This window comes from Pteropus alecto, unplaced genomic scaffold (assembly GCF_000325575.1).
Source record: "Pteropus alecto unplaced genomic scaffold, ASM32557v1 scaffold7, whole genome shotgun sequence".
NCBI classification, from domain to species: domain Eukaryota; kingdom Metazoa; phylum Chordata; class Mammalia; order Chiroptera; family Pteropodidae; genus Pteropus; species Pteropus alecto.
In genome coordinates, this window is record NW_006494614.1 from 8,803,269 (window position 1) to 8,818,626 (window position 15,358).

General features: G+C 32.0%; 1 protein-coding gene across 4 annotated transcripts in view; it reads left to right on the forward strand.

Moving 5' to 3' along the window:
- Positions 1–14,229, forward strand: part of MAP3K7 (mitogen-activated protein kinase kinase kinase 7) — a 61,175-nt gene extending 46,946 nt beyond the window's left edge. For 3 of the 4 annotated variants that reach the window (XM_006926298.3, XM_025042567.1, XM_025042566.1), the window contains 4 exons: positions 3,906–4,011; positions 8,610–8,671; positions 9,338–9,453; positions 11,237–14,229. In XM_006926298.3, coding sequence (XP_006926360.1) covers positions 3,906–4,011; positions 8,610–8,671; positions 9,338–9,453; positions 11,237–11,417 — 465 coding nt within the window. In that variant the 3' untranslated portion in view covers positions 11,418–14,229. The remainder of the gene's footprint in view (positions 1–3,905; positions 4,012–8,609; positions 8,672–9,337; positions 9,454–11,236) is intronic. The other variant, XM_006926299.3, reaches the window with a different exon arrangement.
- Positions 14,230–15,358: the final 1,129 nt, after the last annotated feature.

A 15,358-nucleotide genomic window follows, 5' to 3' on the forward strand; every position in this document is an offset into this window, starting at 1 on the left:
ACAACCAATAAGTGAACGTTTTGAGTTCTGCACACTGCTAGGCTCTCCTCATCCTCAAACACAAGTTCTGGCTTTGTATGCAAAACACTGGGATGTAACAAGAATAAGGACATAATATTGAAGGTAACCCGAGCTGGTCCTTATAGGATGGAGAGGAATTAGCAAGGAGGAGAGAAGAACAGAATGAGTATTGTGATACACAGGGCTCCTTTATAAGTGTGGCAGCTAGTCTGATACAGAGTTTTGAATTGTTTATGGTATAGAAAAGCTTTCAAATTTCTGAAGCAATTTCAATAGGTACCCTAGATGAAAGTAATATTACATCAGTTTTTCTTTTCTTTGAAATTCTTTTATGGTTTGATTAAGGAAATTGTAATAAAAGTGCCTTTCACAATTTAGTATCCTAAATCCATTGTATGTTTTCAAGGCTTAATATCAGAGAATTTTAGCCCTGGATTGAACACTAAGTCATCACATCCTTAACCCAGCCTCAAGCCCTCTCCAGATAAAGCGAGACTCCTTGAAGTAAACTAAATCAGACATTATACCATAATTAGAACTCACATCTGCTAATTTCTACTCAAGGTGGTTTATACTACTGTATTGATCTCATTTTTACAGTCTTTGAGTGTTTTTGTATTCACACATTGAAACTGGACATAAGATTCTTTATGAATTTATATATTTTTTATGTTTTACTTTATATAACTCCATATTTTTTGAGTCTCCTATTAGGTGTTTAGTAACACTTAAAAGATGATTTTAAAAAAATCTTTATGAAATCCATTTTAGCTTATATGTCCTTGAGAGTTTTTAGTACATGAAATATAAATACATAGACTAGAATACATGTAATACATAACATAAGCTATGAAAGCTGATAATAAAACGAACACTTATGAACGCACCACCCTACTTAGGAAATAGAACATGATCAATTCCTTTGACTCCCTCTGTGTATTCCTCACCTATGGCCTTGTCATCCTCCCACCAGCCACAATGCATTTTTTATTGTATATCATGTTTCTAGACTTTTTATACCTTTTACCTGGTTAAGAAAGTCTCTTCTTAATGAAATTTAGGTTTTTAAATGTATGTTTCATAAATGGATGTTAAATTTTGTCCAGTGCTTATTATGCATCTGTTGATATTTTTCTCCTTTAACCTGTTAAGGTGATGAATTAGATTAATAGAATTCTTAATGTCAAGTGATCTTTGCATCTGTTGGATAACCTCAGCCTTTTAAATTATTTTTATTGCTTCTACACTGCCAGATTCTATTTGCTAATATAATTTTTAGGACTTTTGATTTTCGCATTTATTTTTGTAAATGAAATTAGCTAATAGTTTTTCTTGTCCATTAGTCAGGTTTTACTGCCTTCACAATATGAGTCAGGAAGTGTTTCTTGTTTTTATAGACTAATTTCTTGAAGATGGAAAATGTCATTTTATTAATTGTTTGGTAGAACTCACCTGTAAAACCCTCTGGGCTTGGTATTTCCTATAATGAATAGAAATTTTGGTAATTTATTAATTTTGGGGAGGAGGAATTTGTCTATGTCACTCTAATAAGTTTTTTTCATTTACTAACCTCAAAATGTTTATAGTATGCTCACGTTTTTACTGTGTTTCTTTTGACAATCTTAAACCTTAGTTCTTTTTCTATCTATGTAAGTTAAATCCTTTGCTTGTAAATTATCATCGCTTCTGATTTTTTTCATATAAACATTTGGAATTAAATATTTTTCTCTAATTGCTTCTTTAGTTGTACCCCACTTTAGCATGATTCAAGTTAAAATTCAGTTTATATATTTGCTGATTTCCATTTTGCATCTGTTGAGGTTTTTCTCCTTTAACCTGTTAAGGTGATGAATTAGATTATTATTTTCTTTATTATTTTTTTATTATTATTATTAGATTATTATTTTCTTTGACCAGTGGTGAGTTATTAGAAATGTTTAAATGTCTAAACATAGGCGTTTTTTAAGGTTAATTTTGAATCAATACAAAAAGATAGTGTTTATATGATAATGAATTTTTTCTTAACTTTCTTGAGATTTGTTTTATAACTTAGTACATGATCAGTTTTTATAAATGTTCCATGGGTACTTAATAAAATTTTAATTCTCCCTTTTGGCATAAGATTCAATATCATAGATCAAGCTTGCTTTTTATGGAATTCAGGTTTTACTATGTACATGTTTTGATTTTTGGACTGCTTTTGTATATCATTTACAGAAGATTATTAAAACATCTCACTATGATTGTGAATATGTCCCTTTCTCCATATAGTTTTATTGCTTTATATGTTTGGAAGGTTTATATAGGTACAGCATATACATTTTTAATTGTTATATGCTGAATTGAATCACTTATATCTCTTTTCTCTAATAATTTATTTTTGCTCTAAAATATATTCTCTCTAGTATTAATATGGCTATATAACTTTATTTGGTATAGTTTTTGCCTTGTTATCATTTTTCTCTCTTTTCTATTTCTCTATCTCCGTGGATTAGATATGTCTCTTACAAAAAGCATTCATTAATCCAAGCCTGCCAGTTTAATTTTTTAAATATCTTAACTTGAGGGTGTAATCCATTTATATTTATTATGGTTACTGATCAGTTTTTTCTCTTATTTTATGCTTTATTTTTTTATTTATTTTTTTTTTTTTGCCTTCCTTTAGATTCAGTAAACATACTTCTCATTCCATTATCTTTCTGATTTGGGAGTTATTTATATTATTACTTTTAGTAATTACCTGTGATATATTAACACTCATGCCCAACCTAAAGTTAATATCTTTACCCTCATTCTGTACAATATAAGGATTTTTTAATCTATATTCCTCTTGCTGATGCTATTGTTATTCAGATTTTAGTACCATCTTATTTCTTTGGTATTTCTATAAATTAGTCATTGTTTCCATATTTAATATTTTCAGTGTATAGATTCATACTTGTGTTTATTAATAATCTTGATTACAACTTGGCCCTTCCATCAGGGAAAAACTTTCCTTCTCCCTTAAGAACTTGCTTTAGAAATACTTATGGGAAGAGTCTGTGAATGGTGAAGCCAGTTTTTGCTCACCTGAAAATGTTTTCTGACCTCATTCTTTACATTTTGTTGACTAAACAATTCTAAGTTGGCAGTTATTTTCTTTTAGCAGTTTGAAGGTATTCCACTTTCTTCTGGCTTCCCTTGTTGCTATTGAGAATCTAGCTGATATTCTTTTATAATCTATCTTTTCTCTCCGGCTGCTTTTTACCATGTTCTATTTATCTTTGTTTGCTAGAGTTTGATTATAATGCATCCCATATTTAACTCGGCATTGTAGGTTTTATCTTATATTTTTCTGCTTGGGATTTGCTATGTTTGGGATTTGTTGTGTCTCCCACCAGATTTTTTGTGGATTCACAGTGGATGCATTTTCTCTTCTCCATCCAGAGCCACTGTCAAGACAGACAAATTTACTTATTGTCTGCTTTTGTAAGGTAGATTTTGTTTCTTAGTTCACGCTTTCCCTAAGAGTAAAACCTTTCTTGGGTTTCAGCCTTAAGCATGGGGGTTCTCCAGCCTCACTCCTTTCCTGTAAGGGCCAAGACCTTATATCTGTTCCTCTGAGTACAGCAGGCGTTCAAAACAAAAGCTCTAGGCCATTTGTTTTCGACATGTGTATGTGTATATGAGAAGGAGAGAGAGAGAGAGAAAATATGTGTGAGATCTTAGACAATTTACCTAGTTTCTTTTGCAAAGAGTGTTTTACTTAGTTTCTTTTGCAAAGACCTCTGCTAATAGAAATGGTATTCTGTCCTTTGCCTTATAACGGAAATTTTCTCCTGTCATTTTTTTTTTTTTTTTAAATAAAAACTACATTTTGTTTCTCCTGTCTCTTATTCCTATAGGCGAGCAGTAGGTCATCCAGTCCTAGCGTCAGAATGATCACTCCCTCAGGACCAACCTCAGAAAAGCCAGCTCGAAGTCATCCATGGACCCCTGATGATTCTACAGGTGACCAGTTTATTTTCTCATTAAATTATGAAGTTGAATTTGCCATGTTTATGTTCATTTTGTGTCATTAATCTTTACAAATGTGGGCATTTTACAGTAGTTTAGATTTTCATATTAATAAAATCAAATATTTAGCAATAAACTTAAAAATGTCTTTTTGCATACTGAGACAAAGATCATTTGCCTTCTGCATTTTTCCCCTCAGATATTAAACATGTATTTTGGAAATGTTTTGTTTTGGGGTTTTCCCAAATAGGAAGATACTATGTGCTTGATTCTTTAGTTTGTGATTATCCTATTATACTCTGTCCTGCTGGATGATAGTAGTAAAGTTGTTATCTTTTAAATATCTAAAATCAGCAGAATGGTAAAAATAATCATCTTCATCTCTTTCTTTTGTTTTAAAGATACAGGATATCATATACTTTAGTGAGAAAAAAATTTCCGACCATTGACTTTTTGAATCATTTTTAACTGATAGGGAGACTTCATTTCAGTTATGTAAATGTTATGTTAAATAAATCTTTAAAAGTCTGTTAAGCATTATTAAGATGTCCTAACGTGAATAACTAACTGATCAAAATATTAGTATTAAAATCTAGTGATGGAATAGTTTTATTATAGGCAAGGAGAAAATTATATGCATAGTGGAATTTACTTTTCCTTAGCATTAAGAGAATACTGTGATAAGTACTCAGCAGTATGCTGCTATAAAGTTACTGTTTATGTGTTGTTATGTCAGTGAAGGAACAGTGATCTCTTAGACCTTGGAAAATTATAAAATCAACAATGTTAGTGATAGTGGCAATTAAATTGAAATTAAAAATCAGCTTTCTGTGTTTACAAACTAAAATACTGCTTGTAAGTATTTATAGATATTTGGCATGGTTTAGTCAAATTCATAATTAAATTTAAAAAATTAACCCGAGTGGCTTCTCTTGTGTTATGAAAGATAGAACTATGTTTAGCCAGGGGTGTACTCTCTAGTTTTAGTAAGTTTAAATTTAGTGGTAGCAAAAACTTTTCTAAGTTTCACCCCCTAGGACAGCCCAACTTAGGATTGTTTAGATCATTTACCACTACTCAAAACAGGCAGAATTCATCATGATGTGCTCCTCCTCAGAAGCAGACAGGGAAATATTTTTGACAGATTTGATCATTAATGGTCAGATAATGTCAGCTCTCCTTGGTTCCTAAACCCTCCAGTGAGAGAGTACTTGCCCTGACATTACAGCCTTTGCCTAAACCTGGTTTGGCAGGGCCTCCTGCCCTTGCCTGATCTAGACATACCAGTCAGCATGTGGCAGATTGTGAATTCATGAGAGTAAAATCAAAATTCTCTTATGTTCTTCTCACGTAACTACTGTGTTTCCACTTCATGTGTTCTCCTACTCTTCCAACCCCCATCTCGTTTTTTCCTTTTCTGGGACCTAAAATACCACCAAATATTAATAGCTAGAAATCTATATGTAGGTTCAGGTTGCAATATCAACTAAATTTTTTCTTTGCCTTAAAATTATTGCAAATGTGTGGTTATCATTTTTAAATGATTTTGAATACAATTTTAGAAGTTGAGGTGCTGGTTTAAGTTTATAATTAATAAAATACAACTTTGCACTATTTCTTTTTTGTTTTAAGTAATTTTATTTTTATTTATTTATTTTTTAACATTTTTTTTTTTTTTAATTTTTTCCCCCTCCCCTTTGGTAACCACTAGTCCATTGTCCATGTCCATGAGTCTCTGTTTGTTTGTCCTGTTCAGTTGTTGCTTTTAGGTTTCTTATTTCTAAGAAAAGTATTGATAATCAAGGTAATAGAAAAATTACAGGAAAGAGATAGGCGAAGCCTTCTTTTTTGTAGGCCCCATGACTCAGGAAAAATTTAGAAGTGCATACATAAGTAAAACCTAATTAATTTGATATTATTTTAATTTAAAAGTAGAGAAGTTTCTGTGTATTTTTCAGAGAAAAAGAGCGTGATGATTTAATAATCCTCGTACATAATGAGCGCTCTTGGGTTTCTATGTATAATATAGTGGAAATTAAAAAAAGACAAATGTAACCAAGAGTAGCTATTGAGAGATAACTACATCCAGTAAGGAAGCCACAGAGCAGGGGAAACCCACTGAAGATTTTCTCCTGTGCTTAGTACTTTGCAGAGATAGAAGTATAAGTCTTGGCCCATTGCTTGCAATCTCATCAGAGGCATAGTACTGACAAGTAAAAATTAACTCATCAAGTTGTATAGTAAACTACTAAATTTTAGTACAGGCTGAGTGTGTTAATAGTTAAGACAAAAATCCATTAGATAAGACCTGGCATAGTCTGTAACTTTTTTTGTAAAATAGTGGGACTTGTCCTTTACTCATAAACATAAAGAGGAGACAGCATTTCACATGAAGGGAACAGAGAGTATAAGACTGTTATAAGTATGGTTTTTGATAGGCCAGAAAAGAAATTTTTCTTAATTTAACTAATAAACAAATGTGAGTCTTTACATAGGGAAATGAAGTTAGATTTGATTAGCAATTGAAACATTAAAAAACAAACTCTCATGGAATATCCTTTCTGACTTGTAGTCAATTATTACTGTTAGAGACTAAAAGCTAAATTTCAGTTTGAATATAGTGAGAAAGTGAAATCTCACTTCTTGGTTTTTGCTGAAAAATGATATTCAATAAAGGACCTTAAGTTCCTGAACACATTGAAGGGCTTTAATTGTTTGAATAAATCCTTGGACTATTTTTCTACCCCAAAATACTGTGAAACATTGATATTGTACTTAATTCTAAAATATGTATCAGATACAGGATACCGATGTAATCGGATATATCAAGTATCAAAGATTTAAGAAAGAGTAATTATGGAAATGTTAAATTGAAAAACTCTTTCAAGACACTTAATTTTTCCTGTAAAGTCAGAGGGGAATCATTTTTAATCAATTTTAATTTTGTAAAAAGTGGTGTTCCTTGAGAGCATAGTTTGAAACTTCTGTTGGGGTGGGGAGAGGGTTGGTCAGAGAAATGACAAATTAACTGCATTTCTTCTTTAGCCATTTCAGAAAAACATGTTAGTATATGATTTTAGGGCAAATAAGCTCTACTAGGCAATATTTCCCCCACCCCTGCTTCTACCCCTGACCTTTGGTTGTTACTGTTTCCCCTTAAGAACTGGATCTCTGAAAGTGACGCATCTCCTCCCATAGGCTCGCGGTGTGCACCTGGGGTCTGGCAGCCCCGGGGTATGGTCCCTGACTCCATCTGGGGCACGAACCCAGGACTTTCTGTGTGTAAAGCAGACGTGCTAACCACTACACTATGAAGTCACCCCTCTACTAGGCAATACTTTGTTATTCTTTCTTTATGCACTCCAGTATTTAATAAATGTTAACTTTTTCAATCTGAAATACAAATTTGACTGTTTAAAAATGCCCTTCCTTCCTAATTCTCCATTTAGTATCAATAACAATAACAACAGCCATCACCACCATCTGTTGAGTGCTTACCATATGCCAGCATTACATGATATTTCTTATATGCATTATCTCATTTGGTCTGATTTAGCTTATTAGAATTTGGAATTATTTGCAATAGCTTACATTTTCAATAACTTTAACTAGAATATCAGTCAACTGTAAGTTAGTAGTTTACTGAACCATCAAACTGTCTTAAATTTTTATTGCATTGAATGCAGTGCTTTGTCATCCCAATGTTGCCTTAATCTGCACCACTCAAAATGTTACTTGTCAGAAAAGGGGCTAAACAGCAGTTCTCTTGTTTAGTTCATTTATTCTCTACTAACACTGGGAAAACAGCTACTTCTGAAAGAAAGCTTATACTCACAGTTACGTACTTCTGGAACTGCTGTACATAAATGTTAATGTTGGGAAGAGACCATTTCATGCTTCTCATGCAAGTTGTTAGGGCAGTTTTACCTCTCTTGAAATAAAAACAAAAGCTGTCTGTTCAAACAGTTTCATGAAATTGGCCATTTGAATGAACTCATTTAACTGTTTGGGACATGACTAAGCCAGTTTTCATATGTGTAATATATTCCCATCAGTAACATCTCTCATTTTCTACAGCAGTTCTCATTAGGAGAGGTGGAATGGGGGCTCGCACTAGAATCTGTATAAATTGAAGATCATCCACTGGAAGAGAATGCATTTCGTGCTTTCTCCCTTTCCCTATTAAGGAACACTAATGTTGCCAGAATTGACACAACCTTATAGTAAACTTAGTACAATCAAGGAATGGAAGAGATATAGGTTTGATGTGGTAGGGTCTGTGAAGACTTTTTATATTTAAAATATTTAAAATATAAAAAGTATTACTGTTTTTGTTTTTAATTATATAAGGACTTACAAGCTTTAATATTTAATTTATAGCCAACTTAAATTTGAAGTATGAGAGTATAGTTGCATTCTCATAATTCGATATCCTCTGTTTACCTTTAGAATTCAAAAATAGACTCTTTTAATTACCAGTTACTTTTATGTGTTCATAACTTTAGGAAAAAATGCCAATATTTTATGCATGCTTTCCTGCTTTTTGTTTATATAATTTATGACAGAAAATAAAATACATGCTTGAATTCCAGATACCAATGGATCAGATAACTCCATCCCAATGGCTTATCTTACACTGGATCACCAACTACAGGTAAAAGAGTACTGTACTTTCTCAGTGAGTGTTTACTTTTTCCTTAGAAAAAGTTTGGAGAATTTATCTTTAAAACTGATGGTTATGTCCCTATCTTTTTATGTTCTTAGCCTCCTTAATCTTTATAAATCAAGTTAAATGATTCAAATCACCAAATTTAAAATTGGCAAAATCATGTTCTTATATCCTAATGTCATCTTAAAATACTCTCATATCTTTAAGACTGACAAAAACAGCATTTTTACTCTTTAACTTTAGTACAGTAAAATATAAAATTTGTATAAGCTCATTTCTAATAAATGTGATACATCATCATGTTCATAGTGACTGAAAATATAAGTAATATAATTCAGTGTCTCCTCATGAGTATGAGAGCTATGAACATCTTTTGGTATAATACCTGAAATGTAAAACCAGAGGCCAAGAGGACGCTAGTCATGGTTCTCTGTAACAACAAAAGTGTTAAAACAGCAAGTGTAAATTTAAGTTCTGAGTTAACTCTGACAAAAGGACACAGATTTTTTAGGGCATGGTTTAACACTTATTTTTAAAAGATCATTACTTTAGTGCTATAAAAATATATCACAGTCACTGTGTTAACTCTCATCTTAGCTAGATATTAAGATTTGATTTAATTATGTTTTAACACTTCTGATTTATTTTCAGCCTCTAGCACCATGTCCAAACTCCAAAGAATCTATGGCAGTGTTTGAACAGCATTGTAAAATGGCACAAGAATATATGAAAGTTCAAACTGAAATTGCATTGTTGTTACAGAGAAAGTAAGTTATCTTTTATGAATAAAAATTAAAACCCAATAGTATTTTGAGTTTAAAATACGTTAAGGTGCAGTATTGTTTGAACTCATGAAAACTTTATAATTTTTGTAATTAATTATTAAGCATATTTCCAACTTGGAGATTTTATATATATTTTTGTTTAAGTTTTAAGCCTCCTTTGGCTGTTTTTCATGCAAAACTCAACTCTTTTGACTATATCATATTATATTAGTACTAAAGAAAGTAAACTGGTGCTGCATTAACATGTTTCATGTTCTCACAGTTTTTAAAGTTAAAAGCTGTTTAGATTTATTGTTATAAAGATTTGTTTCCTTGGGCATAGGTAAAATAATTGGATTTATTAATATTCAGTTGTGCTTAGAAACATGTTTGTAGATATATTCTTTCCAGGTATATGTTTAGGAGATTTACTTGTTAGAGAGCTTTATTTCACACTTCAAGTGTTTTTCTGGGGAGTTTTATGCTCACATTTTTCTGAGAGTTATAGAGACTGATTTTCTCTTTTTCTAAGAAATATAGTACAATTTTCATACTCTTTTATTCACAATTCTTAAAAAAAAATACTTTAGTTTTCTTAAGCATGACCCTCGGAAATTTTATACCTCTGAAGCTGATTTATGGTGGTCACTAAAATGAAGTGTTAAGGAAAAAATCATGGAAACTATATGTATACATGGTAATAGGATTCCCTCTTATTAATTTTAATCTAAATAAGTGAAAGTTTTGGTTTCCTGAAGTACTCTTTGGAAAGTTTTCTGTTTGTACTTCTAAAAAAATTGGAAAAACTTAGTTTCATCACAATTTACTGATACAGTGATTTAAATGAATTCAACCTAGTATGTTAAAGGTAAGGCTAGATAGGAAATAGAGTCTGCAGATTGCGGAACTAATTAGGAAACTGCTGGCACTTTGTTTAAAAAACAAAACAAAACACTTCTTTCACATATTTAACATACTTTTTTTCATACTTTAATCATTTGAAAGAGAAGTTTTGCGCTGGAAAAACCAAATGGTTTGAGGGGGTGTGAAAACTGACAGTTTTAATCAATTTTAAATACTTAGTTTAAATGAGAAATGCTACTAGGAAATAATTTTGAGAACTTTTAATTATTTATTATACCCAGTAGTCTTGCTTTAGGAGGTAATACTTAATATCCCCCGAGTAAAAGGGACTTTTAAAAGTTTATCAGGCTATAAAAGACTCCAAGGGTCTTTCCTGAAAATGTTTTCAAAAGTGAGTAGTTTCAAAGTGGTACTTTGTGGTGCTATCACTGTTTTAAAATAGGAAAGAGATTTAAGTTGATAGCATCTATAGTAATCAGCTTGCAGATGTTCTGTCAGCTACCACTTTTCACTCTAGTTAGATAGGATCGTGACTTCAGAATGAGTGTTATAAGTACATGAGTATAAAGATAGAAATGTGAATGGTGAAAACTTCGTATTATTGTCCTAGAGTCAGATAAAGCCCCTCCCAGCCTTTTTTCTTCTTTCCTACATAAAAGGGATGCCAAATGAAATATTCTGAAACTTTGATTGTACCATTTTATCTGTTTTCACCAATTGTCTAAGTACAGTTACTTATTAAAAGAATTATGATATTTGTATGGTTACACTAGAAGAGTAGATTCCATTCCAGCCCATTATTATATTTGAGTAGTATAACTAAGATGCATAATAGTTCTAATTCATTGAGCTTCCAGCATCGGCTATTAAAGTATTAATTTTTCCATAATGTAGAGTATTTTATTATGGTATTTGTTTTTAGGCAAGAACTAGTTGCAGAACTGGACCAGGATGAAAAGGACCAGCAAAATACATCTCGTCTGGTACAGGAACATAAAAAGCTTTTAGATGAAAACAAAAGCCTTTCTACTTACTACCAGCAATGCAAAAAACAACTAGAGGTCATCAGAAGTCAGCAGCAAAAACGACAAGGCACTTCATGATTCTCTGGGACCCTTAATTTTAAAATATGCAAAGAAAGACTTTTTTTAAGGAAAAAAAAAGCCCTTATAATGACAATTCATGAGTTTTAGCTTTTGGGCGTGTTCTGAATGCCAACTGCTTACATTTGCTGCATTTGTTTCATCGTTTATTTTCCTTTTCTCATGGTGGACATGAAATTCAACTATCTCCTTGCATAACATAGGGGCATCTGTGACTTGAATAAGCAGCATTTCTCAACTTCCAAACAGATGCAGTGAACCATGGCTCTGTATGCATGCTCTTTGTGTGAAGGCTAGCCTAACAAAAACGGGGTATCAAACTAGCTGCTATGTGCAAACATCTTTTTTCCGAGGTGGAACCTCAAGAATGATTTTGTTCTTGTATCTCATCTCAAAAAATGAATTTTTGTTTCCAATAGATGCCATATACCAAGTTAAAGTCAGGGTATTATAAATCTAGAATAATTGGTGATGCATTATAGAAATGCAGACCCTTTAGAGATAGTGCAAAGTGAGAGCTTTGATGCCAGCATCCTCGGATCAGTACTGAACTTAGTTTCATCCATAAAATATTTAAAGGTAAGTGGCGGCTGCCGTATTTAATTAAAGAATATTTCATTAGACTAAAAATTAACTATGCTACATTAAACAAAGTGAAACCCTTTTTTTAAGGTATAAAGATTTCTCATTCTGTGATGGTATGTATGTGTGTTGAAACTGTAAAGCTTTTATAACTCTAACATTAATATCCTTAAATGAAATTAAAAGGTATATGAACACTACCCAACATAAACAATCATTCCTTCCTTCAATGATTATTGGATTTTTTTACTATATATTTGAAAAACTGAAGAGAAAAAATGGAAAATGGAAACAATTGCTCTGGCAAAAAGGCTTGGACTTAGATACTTTTTTAATACCAAATAATTTAAAAACCTGGCAAATCAGGAGATGTTAGTAAAGAAGTTAAAGAAGTAATTATAAATTCATCAAGTATCCTATTTATTGATACTGGAATAATTGATTTTCCTTGCAAGCCCATTCTATTATGCCTGCTGCCTTTCAACACTTTTAAGGAAATTTCAATACTTATAAAGAGAAAATTTATATTGTTAACAGTAACTTTGCTACCAACTTTGAAAATAAAAGTAATAATAAAACTTCGTTGAAATAATAGACTATAAGATCTATTTTTTCAATTGGTGTTAAAGTAAATCATATTTTGATACCAATACAAGGTGTCTTTTAAATAAGGATGTTGTCAACCTCATTTTTATAGCAGTAATGTTTTATGAAGAAAAATTAAAAGTGAAAGCATAATTGTGTTATTATTAAAATTATATCATGATTGTATTGTAGTTTTGTTCTATTTCAGATAAACAAGTTTGATCTAAGAAGTTATCAAAACTATTCTTAAAAATGCTAAAGCAGGTAACTTTATTTTGTTATTTTTTTCTTCCTCCCACTGAGTTTTATAATGTATTCTTTGTGTATACAAGCAATAAAGGTAAAGGACAGTTTGTACTAAACTGTGTCATTTTTAGCTTCCTCAAAATCTGTTATTAAGTTTCCGATAAATAGCTACCCAGTAAATAACTATAGACTAAGGAAAAGCATAACTCCTCCATAGCATTGCTGCTTGTATGTGTGTCTGTCACTCCACCAAAAGGGACCTAGGCAGTGTTTAGAGACTTTTCTGATTATCACAGAGCATGAGATATCCAAGCATGGATGCTAAGATTTGACTCTTCCATTAGGATTTAGCATTGCAGATTTCAGATTTTATTTCTTATTCAGTAGTGTGTTTTTGCTGTACATTACATACTTAAAGGGAAATTTTTTTATTATTGTTACTATTACATGCAATCACTTCATAAAAGTATCCGAATAGGTAAATAGAAGAAAATAGTAGTTTTAAGTCATGGTGCCAAATGCAACAAAAAAGGCTTTTGCACACTCGCTTGTTTGTTTACAGTAAGTTCATGGTGATTTTCAGTACTGTAGTTGTCCTGGACACTGAGTACGGTTCAGCCTTACTTGGTTTTTAAGTAATTGTGTTGCCAAGCTCATACATTTTAAGTCCTGATTATCCTTAATGATTGAGAGAAAAGGATAGCAGGGATCATTAAAATCCACAGCCAGTTTCATCAGTGTCCTCACCCATCAAAACTTCAAACAGAGATGTTAACAAGGAGCCAAATTTTTTATTGATTTTGGTTTTACCATTTATTCTAACCCTCATTTTTTGAATGGGAATAACAAGTGGCTAAAAGGCCTCAGCCTAAGAAATTCATTAACAATCCCTGAACAAGCCATAGTTACTTTTTTTTGTTGCCTCCAGGGAAAGAAACAAAGCTTTTATCTAATCTAGAGGAAGATACTCCTCAACAGTAAAAATACTTTTTTGAGTCAAATAAAAATTAGATAAGAATATTTACCTTATAGCAACACAGCATATTGAAGAGATTTGTTTAAAAGTTGTTTACAAATGTTTGACTATTTTTGCTGATGTATTCTAGAGTATCGAATGTCTTTTTTTCTCCGAGTTTCTTTGATGTTCCTAGTTTCAGCTCCTGCCTGTAAACAGAAATCACAGGCCTTAGCTGTGAAACTTGTTTCTTTCTGTATGTGTGTGTGGTTTTCATCAGTCAACTCCTCTCTTCAATGGTAGGACGTTCTACTTCTACTTCTGTCATTTAGAACGTATTATGTAAAATGATGTAATACAGAGATCCTTGTGTATACTGTATAATTAAAGGAAGCTTTTTAGATTTATTTTTGTTTGTAATAAAATTCAGGTTGTTGTTCTAAACCTGTTCATAAAAGTGGTGAATGATTTATCAGCAAATAGCTGTGAGGTATTTTGCTCCAGCAACATATTTACCTTATATAAAATTGAATAAAAACTGAAAAGTCAGTATTCCTATAATACTAACACTGTTTATAATTATGATTTTTGAGATGCCTGGATGCCAGTTAACACATCATCTCCAATTTAAATTTTTGGTGAAATGGCTGCTCTTCACAATCTCAGTGAATTCTACTTTGTACGAAGTACAACATGGTGTACATCGCTAAATGACTCTTCTAATTAGAAAACTGATTTTTTGTAATGTATCTAAGTTACATTAAGTATTTCATTTATCAGCCTGCTAGCCCCCAACCAACAAATATGCACACACACATACATTCTTATAAACTGCTTTCATTTTAGTAAATCCATCCATTCATTCACTAACTCCTTTAACATATATTTATTGAGTGCCTACTATAAGCCAAGCAGCTGTGGTTAATGCCAAGTTGCATGTTCATTTCAGTCACATGGCAGTTAGATGGCATTCCCCTTTCATAGATGGCAAAACAGGCTCCTAAAGGTTAAGACTTGTGCCACAGGCTGTGTTTCTATCATCTGTTCTAAGCAGAATCTCAATGGAAGGGGACTCTGTAGCCACTATTAGTCTGTCATGTGAAGAAGAGCATACGAAAATTTTTAAATTGAATGGCAAACGAAGGGGAACATGAGAGAACATCGAACTTGCAGGCACAGGAGCTTTGTGACCACCCTATAGATAGCAACAAAGCCAACACTGAGACCTACATGTGTCTTTTAAACCCAAGTCTGTGCTCTAAACCCCTTCACCATACTGTAATTTAAAACACTCACTGAGTTTTGAGGTGCTTTAGTTTTCACATTCATTTATTAGATGGGTTAGGTGTCTTCATTCTTCCACCCCTCAACTGAAAGATGTACTAAAAATGGAAATACAAATAATGATATTGTGTGGCTTCATCTGGAAACAACACTTATCCTCCACTCTACAGAAAGTGAGGCTTAACCTAGGTTTTTCTTACTTGTTCTTTTGTTTGTAGTTTTGTTTTTGCCTCTTTTTTTCAGTCTCGTTTTTTAATTGGGATATAATTTTTATACAGTAAGCTGCATC